Below are 20,958 nucleotides of genomic sequence, written 5' to 3'. Positions count from 1 at the left end.
GCCTCATCAGTGAATATCAATGAAGGAGAAAAATTACCTGTTTGCAAAATTTTATAACAAACTATGAAACATGATTTATTTTTTTCACAATTTTCCATTCGTTTTGTTTTGTTCAGCAAAAAATAAAAACCCCAGCTGTGATCAAATACCACCAAAAGAAAGCTCTAGTTGTGGGAAAAAAATGATAAAAATTTCATTTGTACAGCGTTGTATGACCGCGCAATTGTCATTCAAAGTGTGTCAGCCCTGAAAGCTGAAAATTGTTCTGGGCAGGAGGGGGGTTTAAGAAGACAAGCAGGCAGGTAGGTTTATTTTATTGCAGAAGAGACATTGCAAGTCGGCTGTATTGGCTGTATTTGATGCTTTTGGCCAATAAACATTTCAAAGAGACTTTTAAGTGATATGTGTAATAAGCACCCCTAAATACCTTCAGTGAATGCTCATTAATCTAATGGTCCACTGTTATGCTGCCACCTATTGGTCACTGTTTATATTGCACTTGCTTATTCTGTATCCTCCGCTCTTGTGATTTCCTTCTTCCTCATTGTAAACTTCTGCTATCTATTTCTTGTAAAACTCACTTAAAGTGGGTGTAAACCCTTCCGTATACCTAGTGAAGTGACTGGTGATACACAGAGATTAAATAACTCTTTCTTCGTGTGTTGGACCCCTTTACCTACATCTTTACTCTACATCCTATTAAAGTGCAGAATCCACACAAGATCTCTCAGCTCTGAAAAGGAGGGGCCTGAAGTTACATCAGTGAGGAGAGCTCTGAGAGCTGATTGGAGGGAAGAAACACACCTCCCTCCACGCAGCACACAGGAACAGATCTGAGACGGTCAATCAGCTGGAGGTCCCTCCCCTGTCACCATTTTTCTCTTGGTGTCAGGAAAACTTGTCAGAAGTGACTCATGCAGATAGCAGAGGAAAGAGGCAGCAGACAGAAATTACACTTGCACTTGACAGTACACACTATATGGGGTATGCTTTGCTCATATTTCATGTATGATGTTTACAGCCACTTTAATGCTAGATTCACACTTGCTTATTTGCTTCTTGATGTGTTTTTGATGCATTTTTTGCAGCAAGTTTCCAAGTGCATTTTTGATGCGGTCTCATGCTTCATATGCTTTATAAAAAATGTTTTGTAGGACACAATACCCTACTAAAAATGCTCGAAAAATGCATGGACATGCATTTTTAGTGCACTCCTATTAAAGTCTATTGGGCCAAAATTGCACTTTTCTGCGCTAAAAGAAGTGCCTGCGCCTCTATATTTGTATATATATATACATATATATATATATATATATATATATATATATATATATATATATATGGGGCTACCTGCTGATGGATAGATGGGGCTGTCTGTTGCTGAATATACAGGGCTGTCTCTTGCTGGATATATGGGGCTGCCTGTTGATGGATATATGGGGCTGCCTGTTGATGGATATATGGGGCTTTCTGTTGTTGGATATTGGTTACTGTCTGTTGCTGGATATATGGCACTGCCTGTTGGTGTATATATGGGGCTGTCTGCTGCTGGATATATGGGTCTTTCTCCTGCTGGATATTGGTGACTGCCTGTTGCTGGATATATGGAGCTGCCTGTTGCTGGATATATGGGGCAGCCTGTTGCTGGATATATGAAGCTGCCTGTTGCTGGATATATGGGGCAGCCTGTCGCTGGATAGATGTGGACTGTCTCTTGCTGGTTATATGTGGACTGTCTCTTGCTGGATATATGTGTAGACTGTCTGTTACTTGATATATGGATCTGCCTGTTGCTGTATATATGGGGCAGCCTGTTGCTGGATATATGGGGCAGCCTGTTGCTGGATATATGGGACTGTCTCTTGTTGGATATATGTGACTGCCTCTTGCTGGTTATATGTGGTCTGTCTCTTGCTGGATATGTGGACTGTCTCTTGCTGTATATATGTGGACTGTCTTTTGCTGGATATATGTGGACTGTCTCTTGATGGTTATATGTGGACTGTCTCTTGCTGGATATATGTGTAGACTGTCTCTTGCTGGATATTGGTGACTGTCTGTTACTGGATATATGGGGTGAAGACAAGGGGTGGTCCTAGGGGGGCAGTTCTAGGGAGTTGGTAGGGGACAGGGACTGACATGACCTAGTCGAGGGGGATGAATTCCTGCACCCTTTCTCTGAGAAAAAAATACATTATTGAACATTATTGTCTCAGTCATTCCTCTTATACGCACCATAATTTCTTTATCCCGCTTGTTATCAAAGCTTCCATCAGATCCCCGAAATGAGGACCCTCCAGAATCCTCTCAGACAGGCTCAGTTTCCTCAGTGTCTGGGTATTTCTTATTCCAGATGCCAGGTGGGGGCAGGAACTGCCTGTCAGGTCATTATTATACAATCTATAGAAAAAGAGAAGAATGTTACCAGAAGAAAACAAATTTCTCCTCCATAAAGGCTATCACAGTGATCAGGTGACCCCAAACCAGGAGTCCCAGGTGCCGATCGTTAGTATGAGACCCGTGGCTCTTGGTGACAGCCCAGTCTCCATGCAGTGTGCTTCCAGCTCAAAGAGAGGTATGCATATGTATTTGGCCCAACAAAAAAAGACCCACTTCCATGAGGCTGCATATAGGCATACAGTCGGTGGGAAGGGGTTAATTTTTTAAATTATGTTGCCCCCTTGTGATCATTGCTGGTATGACTTGTAATTTCAATATTTCCTTTCCCGTATCTGCATGTAATTTCCCCTTCCTCATGTCTGAGTTATTGTATCCTCCCTCTCAAGACACACAAAGAGACTAAGAAAAGCTAATATTCCTTTTAACCCCTGGAGTACCATGATGTTTAGACAGGGTCGCTAGTAAATATATTTTCCAAGTGATACTGGTAGTTGCCTTGGCCAATTGATAGGAGGTCAATTGATTTTGCTCTAATTCTGGAATTGCTGCACTTCTCTCTTCTGTCAATAGATGGTATCTGGTGGCATTAGATAAGGCAAGGGCATTGTAAGGACAGATTAGGAATGAATGGGGTGTCCCAGCCAATGGTCAGGGATTTTTCTTAGGTCCCTTGGCCTGCTGGGAGAGCCTATTTATTTGGGTGAGGTCAGGTGATCGGGGTTCTATGCCATCTGGATGGATGTCTGGGTGGATGTGTGTTGTACTGCCCTGGGCTGCTAGGACAGAGCCCGAGGCCTATCCCGGGGACATCTAGCTGCTAGGCTGTCTGAGAGCCTATCCTGAAGCAAGAGATCAGCGTAGGGTTGGAATTGCAGCTTGCAGTCCAACCAGAGGTGATGGTTTTGCTGGCTGGAGAACCTGTCGTGGTCGGAGGTAGAGGGGAAGCTGTCGCCCCTAAGGGACCATCCACCTTGTTACCGGTGACCACTGTTAGTAGCTGAAGCAAGTACCAGATCGGTATTCTCACCAACCGGGGACAGTGAAGAATTGGGAAACATCAGCAGATGTCAAGCCAGTGACTCAGCCAGTGGAGGTGATGCTTGCAGAGCAATATTGTGCGCCAAGCCAGGGACCAAGCAGGCTAGTGGGGTGACGTTTGAGGAGTATCTGTGAGTGCCAAGCTAGGGACCTAGCAGGGACACGGAGGTGATGCTTGAGGAAGATACTGAATTACGAGATTTGAAGAGCTCAGGGGATCCAGTAACAGTGGATCAGCAAGTCTAGTGAAAGACTGGGAGCTCAGTTGAGTGAAGATCTACAATAGGAGATTGTAGAAGACATTAATAAGTTCATTACAAACTTTGTTAGAAACTGTTTTAAGATTGTTGCCATAGGAGACAGTGGTCCTACTCATGCAGATGTGGTGTCTTGCTGGATGCCTTTCCCTGCATGTCTGTCTCAGAGTCTGATAAATTAACATTGCAACTACTAAAGGGTGTCCTTGCCCTAAATCTCTCACCCACAGTTCCGTTTAAGAGACAATAAATCTCTTTGCATTCAAGAAATGTCTGGCACCCATTAATCTACCTTGCATTGAACCCACCATTCCTCATAACCCAATCTACACAGAAGGATGTCTGCTGTCCCCATCTCTGGGGGACACCATAGAGGCCCGGGACTACTTGGCTACACCACCTTCAACACTTCTACAGTATATCAAATCTACTGCATCTTATTGTGCTGTTTCAATGTTCTGCATTCAAAGACATTCTTGGATACCAAGTGTTTGAGTTCAACTGATTTCTTCTGCTATATAAAGGTCAGGCATAGAAGTCTCAGGAAGAGATAGTCACTATGACAACAATTGGAGCCAACATAATAGTTAAAAATAGATATAAATAAGATTATACAATCAGACTGTACTGTGTGTGGTGAGCTTTCCCCCATCAACACAATGAAAGGGGGTGTGGGAAGCCGCACCAGCCAGGAGATTATTGCTAGTGGTTGTAGCCACCGGCAATAATTGTATGAAAAATACAACATGCCGGTACAATCAGCTTCCTCATACATGGTTCAAATCTTGGCTGGTTCAGCAGGGAATATGGCCAGCTTTAGGCAACAGAATGTTTAACTGCCCCAGAATATTATTGTCTCAGTCAGTCCTGTTATACTCACTGTAATTTCTCAACCTGGCTTGTTGTTAGAGCTTCCATCAGATCCCTGAAATGAGGACCCTCCAGATTGTTATATGAGAGGTTCAGTGTCCTCAGTGTCTGGTTATTTCTTATTCCAGATGCCAGGTGGGGGCAGGAATGGTCTGTCAGGTGAGTATAATCCAATCTGTAGAAGAAGAGAAGCATGTTACCAGAAGAAAATTAATTTCTCCTGCAGGAATGAATGTAACTATTCTCTACACGAATAGAGCTCATTTCTCTTTATTGGAATCATTAGATGCACCAAATATTGTCATACATGTGTAGAGACGGTGATAGCTCCATATATGGGATTACCATTGAATTACCATAGAATTCCACTGGCATGGTTTGTTTTATAATTTTACAAATGTATTTTTGTTGGTTTACCTTCAAATAATGTTGGCCCTTTCTCACTCCATAGCTAGGATATGCTCTAGTCCCCCCTCCTTCAGTGTGTCTTTAGTTTCTGTTCTGAGCACATGTAATTGCTGGCTAGGCATATTATGTTTTTCATCTGTGAAGCTCTGCACAAGTGTTGGATTAAAACAGATATCCACCTAAAAAATATATATTAAAAGCCAGAAATATTGCAGCTGCTGACTTTTAATAAATGGACACTTACCTGTCTAGAGCACCCGCAATGTCGGCAGCCGAAGCTGATCAGTTGCTCGGCTCTCGGCTGCCCCGCCGCCATCCTCAGTGAGAGAATCAGGAAGTGAAGTTTTGCGGCTTCAATTCCTTGTTACCTACTGCGCATGCGTCAGTTGTGCTGTGCATCCTCACTGGTCCCTGCTGTCTTCCGGGACCTGTGTGTCTCCCAGAAGACAGCAGGGGATGAAAGTGTCAGCCTCTCAGCCCCTTTTAAACTAATAGCAGGCTAATAGCGGCAGCTGCTGATCGCACATAGCTGCACACAGCATGATTAGATGTGATTCTGGGACAGATGCTCCGAGCCTGGACGCAGTCAGATGCTAAGTAAGGAGTTCTCTCAGGACAATACCAACAACTAGGTAGCACCATTACTATTTTGTGCATCAGGAAAAAATGACAAAATAATAGTCAGCATTCAGAAACACAATTTATTTCTTAACAGCGCACCCCAAACAGAAAACTTGAGATGAATAAATACTTTGATGACTATCCAGAAGGCATTTGTGAGAGATCATGCTGAGCCTGCACCACATATTAGGGAAGTAGAAGAATGTTGGTACTTCCCATATTTTGATGTGTACCATACTTGTAAGCAAGATCAGATCACATTGGTCTTTGACTAAGATCAAGATCAGATCACAGTGGTCTTTGAAGTGCTTGATATGAAGGTGTTTCCCTTCCCCTTTTTACCAGGCCTAATCTAAATTACAACCTTTATGAGTTTTCCTCACTTCAGACAAGAACCAGTTACTGTTATGGCCAACATTTAGCAAATGTTGCAGTTTCATAATTTGAGAAGACAACAAAAACATCAGGCTCCCGTTGGTACAACAACAACGATGAAACCACTACAATTCACACAGATTTTACATTTGAACTGGTTAATTCCGAGTCAGATAAGGAAATCAGAGCTAATACTGTTATACTTAACAATAAGTGAAGTCAAAGACGAGAGTGCGTTTTCCCCGCTTTAAATGCTTTTTGAAGTGGTCTTCTGTTGTACGCGCTATCACATGAATTATCCATGTTGCTCCTCAACTTGCAACCATTACTGAGGGCCATAATGAGTGTCATGGATGGCACATCTGTAAAGGGCCTCCAACCATTGAGGAAAATTCATAAGCAGAAAAGTTCATCTGTCGATGTGTTCAATATGAACTGTACTTACAGGAGATTGATAGCATACAGTGTCAAATGGACTCAACCTTTCTAAGGATAGCTTGCTTTACAAATTAAAATCAATGATTGATCACAACAAGTAATTTAAGGTTGGAGGTCACATGGGAAAGTCCAATCTGTTCAGTGAGGGACAGAATCCTCATATTATTCCAGGTCAACATCACATCACTGCACTGCTGGTTCTGCTGGAGTTGCTGGAAGAAAGAGTACCTTTTCAACCTTCAAGGTTAAGGCAAATGGCAAATTAGTGAACCTAACTTACAAGTGGGAGACATAGTTCCCCTGAAAGAAAGGGATGCCCACTGCAACCATTGGTCTATGGGTCACATTTTAAAGACTGCAGTAATTAATGATGGAAAAGTTTGGAAAGTAGATTTCAAGATTCTTAAGGAAGGATCAATGTGACACTACTTCAGGTCTTTCAATGAACTGGTACTTCTTTTGACAAAGGAAGAGGATTATTCTTCTAAAAAACTGACTTTGTTCAAAGGAAGGTAAGAATGCCTACATTCTGCTTAAGAAAAAAGAGCGACAAGCCTGTGATTTATTCTGACTTAATTTGGAAAGTTGCCGAACGTATCTTTGTGGGCCACCAAACACAATCAATGGCTGGAGCTGGACGTCATGCTGTTGGCCTTGTCAACCCGGAACTCCTGACTGGTCCTCACTTCATGGATTACATCCCACCAACCGAAAAAAAGTCAGCACCTACAAGAATGTGTGTGGTTTGTTCAGGGCTGTCTTTAATATTAATTGGAGCCTGGGCAAACATTTTTTTGGGGGGACCCCCCCATGTAATTTCTTTCTCCACTTGCTCTGAGACATAGAAAATATAGCAGTTCACGGAATCAGATCAGGCAGCGATTGCGATTTATTGCCAATAGTAAGAGTGTATCATTACCGCTCACTGACTGACTACTAGAGATTACAGCACACATTATTATGACTCACTGATTAATTGCTAGAGTTTAAAGCACATGGCTTTTGTTTGTTGATTGGTTGCTAGAGATTACTGTACATCAATACTGCTCACTTATTGGTTGTTAGAGGTTACTGGACATCCTTAACACTCACTAATTGGTTGCTAAAGGTTACAACACATTATCTACTCACTGCCTGCACACCATGAACTGGGGAGGTGAAGGGACTCATCAATAGACAGAAAACTCCTAGGGATGCTAGGACTCTTGGATGTGGGGGAGGGGAGTGATCAGTGGCAATTCTGGGGGGTTGAGAAATCAATGGCAGTGGTGGGAGGATGGGATAAGTTAGGAGACAGTACATTGTGGCAAATCCTGAATCATGTCCAGCAAATGATGGACTTGTGTCTTTTTTCAACCTCACCTACTATGTAAAGCTGGAAATCTTTGGCAAGTATATAGTGGTGGATTCTACACTGATCACCAATATAATGGGGAATTTGCAATGACCACCAATGTAATGGTAAATTTACACTGACCACCATGTAACGGGGGATTTTATGCCACCCACCAATATAAAGAGGGATTTCTACACTGACACCAATGCAATAGGAGCATTTACACCAAACACCAGTGTAGGATATACAATTACCTTCATGTAAGGGGGAATTTACACTGACAACCATTATTGAGCAGATTTGTACTGACCATCAGTGTAAGGTGACACTTACACACTGACCACCAATGTGAGGGGGAACTTACACTGACAACCAATGTAGTGAAAAATTTACACTGATAACCAATGTAATGGGGGATTTTACATCAACAGCCAACAAAGGGGGATTTCTACACTGGCAACCAAATTAAGGGAGGATTTACACTCCAATTTAAAAGGGGCTTCTACATGGGCCACCAATGTAAGGGAGGATTCTAAACTGAACACAAATGCAAGTTTTGATTTTTTCTTTTTTACCAATTACCAATATGAAGAGGAGTTTCTACACTGGCCATCCATTTAATGGGGATTTACACTGCCCACTAATGTAATAGTAGCATTTACAGTTACAAGTTGAGGTAAGAGCAGGCAGCGAACAAGCACAGATTGTAAACAAAGCCGGGGTCGGTAAATGGGTAGTCAGCCACAGGATACACAAGTAACAAGTGAATGGGAGCTCAGAGAACTGTCTTATATAGGCAATCAAACTAAGAACTAGGCCAGGAAGTGATGGAAGGGAAGGAAATAAAAGCCTCAGGGTAGAAAAACACTGCAGTAAGGAGATAAGATTACACAAGCAGGGCTAACTTCGGACACTGAGTCTATTGAATTACACAACTCTCACCCCTCTAATATTGTTTTCTGTACTGTTTTATAACTAACTGACCTGCTAATAGAAGAGGGGGTTTGGCCACTGGTAAGGGCTGCCCATAGGTGGTGCTGTGTTGTTTTTCTTATTCTTTGTCCTACTCCTGAAGGTGGTACCATAACCCTATGGTCAGGAATATTTTGTCTACAAAACTTTATTAAGAAAAGTTATTTTGACAAAATACAATATCAAAACAGATATTAAATGTCAGCAGAAACAAAATCGCTTGGACACTAAAGTTACTTACATCTTAGCAGAGATATGAACATGTCAACAGCATTAAAAAGTAAAAGCAAAGAAAACCTCAAATATACTCATTACCCTGTGATCAAGATTATCATTGGACTGTGTCCTTCTCTTAATGTAAGTTACCCCACCCCTTATGATGTCACAGTCCCAGCATCCCTGGGGCTGTGATGCCATAAGGGACGGGGTCACCATGTGACATCACCCAGTGACCCCGCCCCTTGTGCCTATATAAGTCGCCGGGCAGCGCTCATACGGCATTTCAGCGGGAGAGAGCATCGTGTCAACATCGGAAGAAGAAAGAAGAGAGAAGAGGGAAGAAGGACAGAGGAGAACTGGCTCCTCCACTAGCAAAAAAGCTGGAAGAAGATAGCGGAGGAGCCCGGAAGAAGGACCGGAGAGCACGAGAAGACACCGGGAAGTCAGAAGAAGACCCCCGAATTCAGAGGAAGACCCCCGGACGGTAACGACGAAGGAGAAAGCCGGGCTCCTCCACTAGCAAAAGAGCGGCAAAAGAGCAGAAGATAGCGAGAAGACCCCCGAAGTGAGAAGAAGACCCCCGGAGCTGCCTAATAAACTACTTTCACCCCAGGTGAATGGGTAGGGGTACATCGTACCCCATACTCATTCACATAAGGTGGGGGGCCGGAATCTGGGGGCCTCCTTATTAAAGGGGGCTCCTGGATTCCGATAAGCCCCCCACCCGCAGACCCCGACAACCAACGGCCAGGGTTGTTGGGAAGAGGCCCCTTGTCCTCATCAACATGGGGACAAGGTGCTTTGGGGTGGGGGCCCCGCAGGGCACCCCCCTTCACCAAAGCACCAACCCCCCATGTTATGGGCACATGGCCTGGTATGGCTCAAGAAGGGGGTGCTCACTCATCCCCAGCCCCTTTCCTGACTGGCCGGGCTGCGTGCTCGGATAAGGGTCTGGTACGGACTTTGGGGTAGGGGATTCCCTTAAAACCCATAACAGGTGACAGGGCTCGCGAGGTGTCAATCTCGCTAGTCCCATCGTACCTGAAGTCACATTCAAAATGGATGGACTTTAGTCTGTGTGTGGGCTAGTCCATTCATTTGGAAAGTTCGGAGGACTAGCGCACAGACGAGCAGATTGTCTGATGGAAAGCCGGGTCTGGCGGACAATTTTGAGTTAAGACTTCTTTCAAAGTCTGCCAGACTCTGGTCCACCGGATCGTCCGATCGTGGGTATGTGGCATAAGATTTACACAACTGAATGTTAAACTGTCCCAGAATATTATTGTCTCAGTCAGTCCTGTTATACTCACTGTAATTCCTCTATCCGGCTTGTTCTCAGAGCTTCCATCAGATTCCTGAAAAGACACCCCTTCAGATTGTTCCCAGTCAGGATCAATGTCTTCAGTGTCTGGTTTTTTCTTATTCCAGATGCCAGGTGGGGACAGGAACGGTCTGTCAGGTGATTATAATCCAAACTGTAGAAGAAAAGAAGAATATTTTGACACTGAATAGCAGAAAGTTATATCAGATAAAAAAAATTCATTGTATGAGGCTCTGATTGCTCATTGAAGTATTATTGGATTCCCTCATATATGACTTCCTATAATCTCATCTACTTTAATAAATACCAGAATAAATGTAATGTTTATATTTTTGAAGCTTTCAGAAAAAGCCATAGCTGATAACAGAGTGAGATAAGATTCTATACTTTATACTGCAATCTACTATTATCTACTGAGGGAGTACAAAATTAGATCAATTACGCTTACAGTAATTTGATTTTTTTCATGGTTGGAAGGTTAATCTGTTCCAGAATATTATTGTCTCAGTCAGTCCTGTTATACTCACTGTAATTTCTCTATCCGGCTTGTTGTCAGAGCTTCCATCAGATCCCTGAAATGAGGACCCTCCAGCTTGTTTTTAGACAGGATCAGTGTCCTCAGTGCCTGGTTATTTCTAATTCCAGATGCCAGGTGGGGGCAGGATCTGTCTGTCAGGTAATCAGAGGACAATCTATATAAGAAGAGAAGAATGTTACCATAAGAAAATTAATTTAACCCCCGGGAATGAATGAAACTAGAAATCAGAAATAAAAAACTGATAAATGACATGTGCGTATGTATTCACCCCCTTTGTCATGAAGCCGATAAAAAGCTCTGGTGCGACCAATTACCTTCAGAAGTCACATAATTAGTGAAATGATGTTCACATGCGTGCAATCTAAGTGTCAAATGATCTGTCATTACATACACACACCCTTTTGAAAGGCCCCAGAGGCGGCATCACCTAAGCAAGAGGAACACTAACCAAACACTGCCATGAAGACCAAGGAACTCTCCAAACAAGGAAGGAACAATGTTGTTGAGAAGTACAAGTCAGGGTTAGGTTATAAAAAAATATCCAAATCTTTGATGATCCCTAGGAGTGCCATCAAATCTATCATAACCAAATGGAAAGAACAGGGCACAACAGCAAACCTGCCAAGAGATGGCCGAACATCAAAACTCATGGACCGGGCAAAGAAGGCATTAATCAGAGAGGCAGCACAGAGACTTAAGGTAACCCTGGAGGAGCTGCAGAGTTCCACAGCAGAGACTGGAGTATCTGTACATAGGCTGGCAATAAGCCATATGCTCTATAGAGTTGGGCTTTATGGCAGAGTGGCCAGAAGAAAGCCATTACTTTCAGCAAAAAAACAAAATGGCACATTTTGAGTTTGCAAAAAGACACGTGAGAGACTCCCAAAATGTATGGAGGAAGGTGCTCTGGTCTGATGAGACTAAAATGAAACTTTTTGGCTATCAAAGAAAACAATATGTCTGACGCAAACCTAACACATCACATCACCCAAAGAACACCACCCTCACTGTGAAACATGGTGGTGGCAGAATCATGCTGTGGGGGTGGTTTTCAGCAGTCAGAACTGGGAAACTGGTCAGAGTTGAGAGAAAAATGGATGGTGCGGAATACACTGATATTCTTGAGCAAAACCTGTACCACTCTGTGTGTGATTTGAGGCTAGAATGGAGGTTCACCTTCCAGCAGGACAATGACCCCAAACACACTGCTAAAGCAACACTTGAGTGGTTCAAGGGGAAACATGTAAATGTGTTGGAATGGCCTAGTCAAAGCCCAGGCCTCAATCCAATAGAAAATCTGTGGTCAGACTTAAAGATTGCTGGTCACAAGTGCAAACCATCCAACTTGAAGAAGCTGGAGCAGTTTTGCAAGGAGGAATGGGCAAAAATCCCAGTGGTAAGATGTGGCAAGCTCATAGAGACCTCCTAAGCAACTTGGAGCTGTGATAGCCACAAAAAGTGGCTCTACAAAGTATTGGCTTTAGGGGGGTGAATAGTTATGCACATTGACTTTTTCTGTTATTGTGTCCTATTTGTTGCTTGCTTCACAATAATAAATAAAACATCTTCAAAGTTGTGGGCGTGTTCTGTAAATTAAATTATGCTAATCCTCAAACAATCCATGTTAATTCCAGGTTGTGAGGCAACAAAACATGAAAAATGCCAAGGGGGGTGAATACTTTTGCAAGTCACTGTATCTATTTACTCAATCTTTTATACCCAAAGACCCTATCTACTAGATTAGGACTATAATGGTACCAATGGGTAAAAAATTATCTAAATATTTATTACGCAATAAAAGTAACAGAAAAAACATGATATTGTACATATGTACCACAAACATAACATCAAAGCATGAACACAGAAATGTTCTTCTTAGTGTAAATTAACACCAGCCCCACATTGGGGGGGATGTAAGACTTTCTGTTGCTCGGACGTAGGTTGCGTTTTGCGGGGCATAGCCCTCTTCTTCGGGAAATTTAAAATGCAGTCATATACTAGAATGAATGAACAATATAGATGTCAGTCAAAGTCATATCTTATCACTCTGTATCGTGGCCTAGTAATCTATTGCCACATTCCTTGAAGTTTTGTGCAAAACTTTTATACCTTACCAAAAATTGTGTTTTATATTGTGTTTGTGTTCACTAAAATTCATTATGTGTATTTTTACCAAGAAATTTGAAAAACAGCTGCGCAAATACAGTGTGACACAAAAAATTGCAACACCCACCATTTAATTCTCGAAGGCCTCTGCTTAAAAAAATATATAATGTTTTGAGTTCTAAGTAGTTTTCGAGCAAATAAATGTAGATTAGTAAGTGAGAAGTGTCAGAATTCGTGCGGTAGGCAAGAAGTTAAATACCAGGCTAAATTTCATGTATGAATTTAATTTCCAATGCTTTTTAGAAAAAGTCATGGTTGAAAAAAGATATTCTACAATTTAGATAACACTTTGGGATCGGCTACGTAAGGAATCCAACAATTAGATAAAGTTTCTTTATATTCATTCATTTTTTTCATTGTTGGAATATTAAAGTGTCCCAGGAATATTATTGTCTCAGTGAATCCCATTATGCCTAGTTCACACGATAAGAAAATCATACAAACAATACCACTTTTGGAGCGATCGTACCATAATCTGATCGTTAGTACACAGCATTCAAGAGCTGATCATGACAGTTCATGTCAAATTATTTGAAGGGTCAAGCACAAAAAATGTTCTCGTACAATAACAGAACTAATGATTTTCGTTTAATCAGCACAGTATTCATCCATAAAAATAAAAAAAGAGAGAGCAAGACTGCACGTGCTTGGAAATTAAATTATACATTCTAATACAATACATCATCATGGGAAGTTGCATTCTTATGAGAATTCTTGTAACTGTAGTAACCCATTCATTTTTAATATGAGACTAGCATGCAAAAGAACAGAGGATGATATTCTCATTGTGTGTTTACCAGTCTTTATACTCACTGTAACTCCTCTATCCGGCTTTTTGTCAGAGATGCCATCAGATCCCTGAAATGAGGACCCTCCAGATTGTTATCAGACAGGTCCAATGTCCTCAGTGTCTGGTTATTTCTTATTCCAGATGCCAGGTGGGGGCAGGAACTGTCTGTCAGGTGATTCATGGACAATCTGTAGAAGAAGAGAAGAATGTTACCAAAAGAAAACAAATTTCTCCCCAAAGAAATGTATGGAACTTTTCTCTACATTGTGGTTTGGACTTGTTGACCCGCTATCCCAGAACATGAAAAAAAGTGCAATACAGAGGGACTACTTGTAATTCACATATTATGAGTATCGCCTCTGGTCTAAATCATTATAATATTGTATAAAGTACCATCATCCAGAATTTGTAGTTTTTAAAGGAAGGGGGGCTTAAATGGAAATACCGGGTAGTCGCTCACACCAACCCCATATGTAGTTCCATTCAGCCATATAATAGATTGGACTATACCGGTACTTGGTAATGGAAAAACACTAATAAAATTTAAAATCAATATAATTTTAATAAAGATATAAAACAAAACAGTAATGAAATATCACTTGAAGAAGTACAGTAATATGCACATCACAGTTGAGGTATTCCTGACGGGTTCTCCATAGGGAACATTCAACCGTAGAGAGTGCACAACAAATTTCCTCGACTAGTTTCGCGGGAACAGGCCCGCTTCCTCAGGAGGATATCTATATAAAGGTATCACAATCATTAGATAATACATACATATAAAGATATAAGCAATACAATTATCACAATGTTATTGATTTTACATACACAAATTCCCTACATGTTTAAAAAGGAGATCAGCTCACCCTACTTCAAGGAACAGGCTGCAGGCAGGGAGATCCACAAAGTCCCCCCACGGTGAACATGGGGGATTGGTAAACGCCGGCTCTGGGTAAATAATATTATAATAATTTATCAATTGAGTAGAGGTATATCTTGAATTAAGAAGGGGAAGGGAGGGGGAGGGGGGGGGGAAAGGAAGAGGGGAAGAAAGAGGGAGAGGGGGGGGAAGGGGGGAAAAGGGGGGGAGGGGGGGAAAAGGGGCGGAGGATGGGGGGGGGGTAGGGGGGGGAGAGAAAGGAGAAAAAAGACCTCGTGATGGATAAATCAGTGAGGTTAGGTGAGGGGAGAGGTGGGGGGGGAAGGGGGGGAAAGGAGGAGGGAAAGAAAGAGGGGGGGAAGGAGAAGGGGGGAAGGAAAAGGAGAAGGAAAAAAGACCTCGTGATGGATAAATCAGTGAGTTTAGGTGAGGGGAAGGGTGGGGGTGGGGGGGGGAGGGGGGGGGAAGGGGGGGAGGTGGTTAAGGTTGACTTAAAGTCTGGAATAATGAGTCACGAGAGCCACATTAAAAAAGGGGGTCCAGGTGACTACATATAATTCCAGAGGTATAAAGTCAAAAAGTGATTAAACCAAAAAGCTTGCATCAAAATATTTTATATAAATATGTGGAAATTATTAGCAGTCCAACCGTGAGTAGTCAAATATATCCAAATGGATTAAACAGTGTGAGGGGAGGGAAAGGAAAAAACCCTTCACCAAGTTAGGGATCCTTTTTTTTTTTTTTTTTTAATTTATATAATCTTTATTTATTTTCCATAATAATTTTTCCATTCATAAACTTTATACAGTTAAACACTCCGTTTTCCACATTAACATTTCCCTCCCCCTCCCCCCCCCCCCCTCACGTACATAACAGGAAGAAGCAGTGGGCCCCTCATACCCAAACTATGACCGTGTTACTCTCTATACCACTAACTTCTTATCACCTATACCACATATTCTCTCTCTCCTTCTTCCCTCCAAACGTCATTCTCTCCAGTTCTTTATACTGTGTAACCCAACTTGTCTAACCATGGTTTCCACATTTTATTAAATTCCCTAAAATTCCCTCTCCTTACATATACTACTTTTTCCTTCCAGATCGTCTCTGTTATTAGTTGTCTCCACTCCGCTACCGATGGGGGGTTTTTTGCCTGCCACCTTTGCGCTATTAGCTTCCTTGCCTGGAACATACATCTCATTACTGCTTTATTTATACAGGCCGGCCCTCCTATTCCTTCATTCAGGCCCAATAGGCACATTCTGGGGTTCCCATCAACCGACACTCCAAATGTTTCATTCAAGTCAGCAATAACTTCTGACCAGTAACGGAACAGTTTAGGGCACCTCCAGAACATGTGCATCAGATCCCCTGTCGCCTGACATCTCGGGCAGCCATCATCTTCCCTTCGCCTAAACCTGTATAGCCTCTTCGGTGTATAATAGGCTCTATGTAGCAGCATTAGATGTGACACCCTCTGGGCTGGTGAGACAGATATCAAGTGTCCTCCCTCCAGTATCCTCATCCACTGCTCATCTGAGAATGTTCCTACTTCCTCCTCCCATTTTATTTTACTTTTAAGTTTATCTGGAGTTTCTATGCTCCCTTCACAAATATATGGATACATTTCTGCTATAAACCCTTTTGCACTATCTTCAGATTTTAATCTATTATAGATGGGGGATTTGCTCCACACTGGCCCCGATGTACCAAATTGTTTCGATAATGCGTGTCTGATTTGTAAATATTTATAAAATGAGTGTTTTGGTAGATCATATTCCATTCTCAGTGTATTAAATGTTTTTATTATACTTCCTTCATACAACTGGGCCAGTCTGTCAATCCCCCTACTTTCCCAATCTTTCTGCCTCTCTATCATTCCCATTTCCTGTAGGTTCAGATTATTCCATAATGGGGTTTCTTTGGTCATCCCTTCTAGACCCTTTATCGCTTTTACTGCCTTCCATACTTTTAGAGCGAGTTTTATTGTGGGCGTTCTATAGGGAAATGAGTTTGCCTCCAAGGCCTCTACTATGGTTTTATGAGGTGTCCCAGTAATCATTAACTTCCTATTTATATCTCCACTAAACTCATTGCTCGTCCCCAGATGTTGCAATTGTGCAGCTAAAAAGTAGCTTCTTGGGTGAGGTACTGCCATTCCTCCTTTCCTTGTCGGTAATTGCAGAATTTGTAGGCCTATTCTTGAGGTACCTCCGCTCCATATGAGTTCTCTAAATAGTGTTTCTATTTTTTTAAACCACTTTATATCTATCCATAACGGCACATTATGCAACAGATACAATAACTGTGGCATCCATAGCATTTTGATAAGATTGCATCTCCCTGCAACCGAAAGAGGGAGTTTCTTCCAGATTTCGATTTTATTTTTAAATTTAACTAGTAAGGGGGCGATATTATCACTTATATACCTTTTTGCATCACTTTGTATGTATATTCCTAAATATTTTATTTTCTCCACTACTTCTAACTGCGGGATTGTCGATATAGTTTGACTCTCCAGTGTATCTACAGGCATCAGAGATGATTTTTCCCAATTTATTGTTAATCCCGAGAAGCTGCTAAAATCCCCGAGGACTTTCATCCCCTGCCTGGTTGACTTCTCCACGTCCCCCAGATAGAGGAGAATATCATCGGCGTATAGCGCGATCTTTTCTTCCCTCGCTTTTCTTTTAAAGCCTTCCATATCAGCATTAGATCTTATTGCAATGGCTAATGGTTCCATTGCAAGGGCAAAGATCAGGGGTGACAAAGGGCACCCCTGTCTTGTACCTCTTTCTAATAATATCTTATCTGAATACTCGTTGTTAACCCTAATTCTAGCGCTAGGACCATTGTATAAGATTTTTATCCATTCAATGAATGAGGAGCCAAAGCCAAATTCTCTCAGAACTCGCCAGATGTATCTCCATTCAAGACTATCAAAGGCTTTGACTACATCCAAAGCCATAATTGCCCTTTTCCCTATGTTTTCCGTTGGTATCTGTAAATTAAGGTATAGTCTTCTAATATTCATGCTAGTTGATCTACCGGGGATAAATCCTGTCTGATCAGGATGTATTAATCTAGAAATAATTTTATTCAGTCTGGCCGCCAGTACCTTAGCTAGTATTTTTGCGTCCGTGCACAAAAGTGAGATAGGTCGGTAAGATTTAGTTTCCAACGGATCCTTCCCCTCCTTGTGCAGAACGATTATCGTTGCCTCCGTCATCGAGGTAGGCAATCTCCCTTCCTCCTTTACCCTATTTAACACTCTGAGAAACTCTGGAAGCAGTACTTTCCCATAGTATTTATAGGTTTCCAATGGAAGACCGTCTGGTCCTGGAGACTTCTGGTTAGCCATTGCTGTCACTGCAGATTGAATTTCTTCTAATGTTAATGGGGCTTCCATTGTCTCTCTCTCCTCCTCGGTAAGGGAAGGGACTTTAATATTTCCAAAAAACTTTTCCATCTCCTCGTCTCCCCTCATCCCCTGCGATCTGTACAGTTTTGCATAGTATGATCTAAAAGTATCTATAATCACTGAATTCTGAGTTGAGATTTCTCCCTTCTCTGTTCTGATCGCGGGGACGATGGATGGCGAGGAGTTGGTCTTCACTAGGTGTGCCAGCATCTTCCCGACACTTTCCCCCTCCCCAAACGCCACTTGTTTCTGGAATAGTCTTTTGTTCTCAGCTTTCCTGATAATCATTGCTTTATACTTCTGCTGTGTATCTAACCATACCTTTCGTTTCTCTGGGGAGGGATTTACTATATATTCTCTTTCTGCTCCTACTAACTCACTTTTAACGGTATTCTCCCATTCTCTAGATATTTTCTTAATTTTTGCCACCTGTTGAATAAGGATACCTCTGAGGTAGGCCTTTAATGCGTCCCATATTACTCCACTTGCAGCGGTATCCTTATTGAGCTCTATGAACTCTTCTAGCTGGGATAGTACTTTGCTTGCATCCCCAATAATCTCAAGCCATACTGGGTTCAGTTTCCATACTTTCGGGGGACTTCTCCCCTCTAAGTTAACCGATACCGTCACCAATGAGTGATCCGACACCCCCCTGGGTTGGTATACTATTTCCCTTACCACTTGGTTAGCTTCTTCGTTCCCCAACACTAAATCTATTCTTGAGAGTGAAGAGTAAGAACTTGAAAAACACGAATATTGTAGGAGGTCCGGATTCCGAACTCTCCACAAATCAAATAGTCCCCCTTCTTGCATAAACCTGGATAACCGACTCTCACCCTCTCTCTGCAAATTTGTCCCTGATGGGAACCTATCCTGATTTTTATTTATAACCTTGTTGAAATCTCCCACTGCTACTACTGGGATCCCAGATTTACCTACTATAAATTCCATTAGATTATATAAAACATCCAGTTTAAACGGGGGTGGAATATAAATATTTGCAATGACATACTCCCGATTTTCAATTACACAATGCAAAAATACATATCTCCCTTCTTTATCGATGCTGGTCTGCCGACAGTTAAATGCTACTTCTTTTCTTATCAACACAGCCACCCCTCTTGAATAAGAGGTGTGGACTGAGTGAAACTGAGTGGGAAATTTCCTGCTGTAGTTCTCCAACTTGGAGTCCTCAGTTAGATGCGTTTCCTGTAAGCAGACCAACCCGATATCACATTTTTCGAGGGCATCAAACACCGCTGCTTTTTTAACTGATGTACCCATCCCTCTAACGTTCCAGGAGCCAATATTCATAACTCTATCCTGCATACCTTTCCAGAAAACAGTAAAAAATGACAGGAAAAAGGGATTATCTCAATATTATAATTGATCTCATAGGGATGTTCTCTATGCCCCCTCTGAAAAAAAGTTGCGAGATGTGAGGGAACAAAAGGAGAGAAAAAAAGCCTACTCAAACTAAAATTCCTAATAACCTTGTGTATCCTTTTGAATATTGTGATACCATTCTGTCCCAAACTTCCCTTTAGTGAAAGAGAAAAGATAAACTTTTCATATATTCCCAACGTTATTTTTAATTTATCCTCTATTACTGTGCAATCTTTGCCCTTTTCCTGTCCAATATTTCCCTTTTTATTCCTTGTTCCTACTCCCCACCCCTCCCCATACCCTTCTGGGTTACCCCTAGGGGCTTTTCCTGTGACCGTTACAACCTCACCCATACCTTCAAACTCCCTTCTCTTCCCCACCCATTCACATACTACCTTATCCCCCCTCCCCCCCTCCCTAACCCAACTTCCCTTAAACCCAACCTGTGCCTCATTTTTTTTACCCTTCCTAATTTCATTCATGTAATCCTTTATACTGTGGGTGTCCCACCTCCCACCGTTGCATGTGTATATACATTGTGCCCGTAATTCAGGTGCATTGTACCCACTATATCTCCCCGTCCAAACCCACCCCCCCCCCCCCAACGATCTCAGTCAGGGGTGAGGGGAAGAGAGAGCAGGAGGGAGCAAGGAGAGTAAAGGGATGGACAAACCAAAAAAAAAAAAAAAAAAAAAAAAAGGGGAGAGAGAAAAAAAAAAAAAAAAAGAAAAAAAAAAGGAAAAACAGAGAAAAGGAGGAAGGGGGGAAGAGGCTTTCCTTCCTCCCCCCCTAACCCTTCACCTCCTTATCAACCGATCCCCCTTTTCCTCCACCCAAGCTGACACACCAGCAGGAGAATCAAAAAATAAAGTCTCTCCCAAGGCTGCAACTCGTAACCGGGCTGGGTACAGCAGAGCATATGTAACATCTAATTTCTGAAGTCTGCGCTTGGTTTCAGCGAACTCTGCTCTGCGCTTCTGTAAGTCCGGGGAGAAATCAGAATAAAATGAAACTTTGGCCCCTTTATAAGTGATACTACCCATTTCTCTGGCCTTTTGGAGCACAGCCGATTTATCTTTATAATTCAAGAATTTCAGTAAGATGGATCTGGGTTGGCCCCCTCGGTTCAGGATTCTAGCCGGGACTCTATGCGCCCTTTCGATTGCGAACTGTTGGGAAAAAGTCTCTCTTCCAAAGGTTTCAACAAGCCAATTTTCCAGAAATATGATTGGATCAGGGCCTTCACATTTTTCCGGGAGACCTACCAGCCTCACATTGTCCCTCCGGAGCCTGTTCTCCATTTCATCCAATTTCCCTGCGAATTTCCCCATCTGTATTTTTAGGTCTTTGACCTCTTGATTCAATGGGTATACCTCATCTTCAATCTGAGATATTCTCCCCTCTGCTGCTGTTATCCTATCAGCCGTGTTTTGAAGATCTTGCCGCATCAAAGCTAGCTCCTCCTTAATGCCTCTTGTTTGTTCACATAGCTCTACTAGAGATTGTTTACACACATTAACCG

General features: G+C 42.2%; 1 protein-coding gene across 1 annotated transcript in view; it reads right to left on the bottom strand.

Moving 5' to 3' along the window:
* LOC143942188 (uncharacterized) overlaps window positions 1–20,958 on the bottom strand; it is a 107,982-nt gene that overhangs the window by 4,057 nt on the left and 82,967 nt on the right. The window contains exons 14-18 of the mRNA XM_077463443.1: window positions 13,773–13,937; window positions 10,783–10,947; window positions 10,245–10,409; window positions 4,576–4,740; window positions 2,236–2,400 (exon numbers count right to left, since the gene is read on the bottom strand). Coding sequence (XP_077319569.1) covers window positions 2,236–2,400; window positions 4,576–4,740; window positions 10,245–10,409; window positions 10,783–10,947; window positions 13,773–13,937 — 825 coding nt within the window. The remainder of the gene's footprint in view (window positions 1–2,235; window positions 2,401–4,575; window positions 4,741–10,244; window positions 10,410–10,782; window positions 10,948–13,772; window positions 13,938–20,958) is intronic.

This window comes from Lithobates pipiens, unplaced genomic scaffold (assembly GCF_037356315.1).
Source record: "Lithobates pipiens isolate NorthernLeopardFrog02 unplaced genomic scaffold, aLitPip1_a1.2 Scaffold_30, whole genome shotgun sequence".
NCBI classification, from domain to species: Eukaryota; Metazoa; Chordata; class Amphibia; order Anura; family Ranidae; genus Lithobates; species Lithobates pipiens.
The sequence above is the reverse complement of the archived record's forward strand: the minus strand, read 5'-3'. Positions and strand labels throughout refer to the sequence as shown.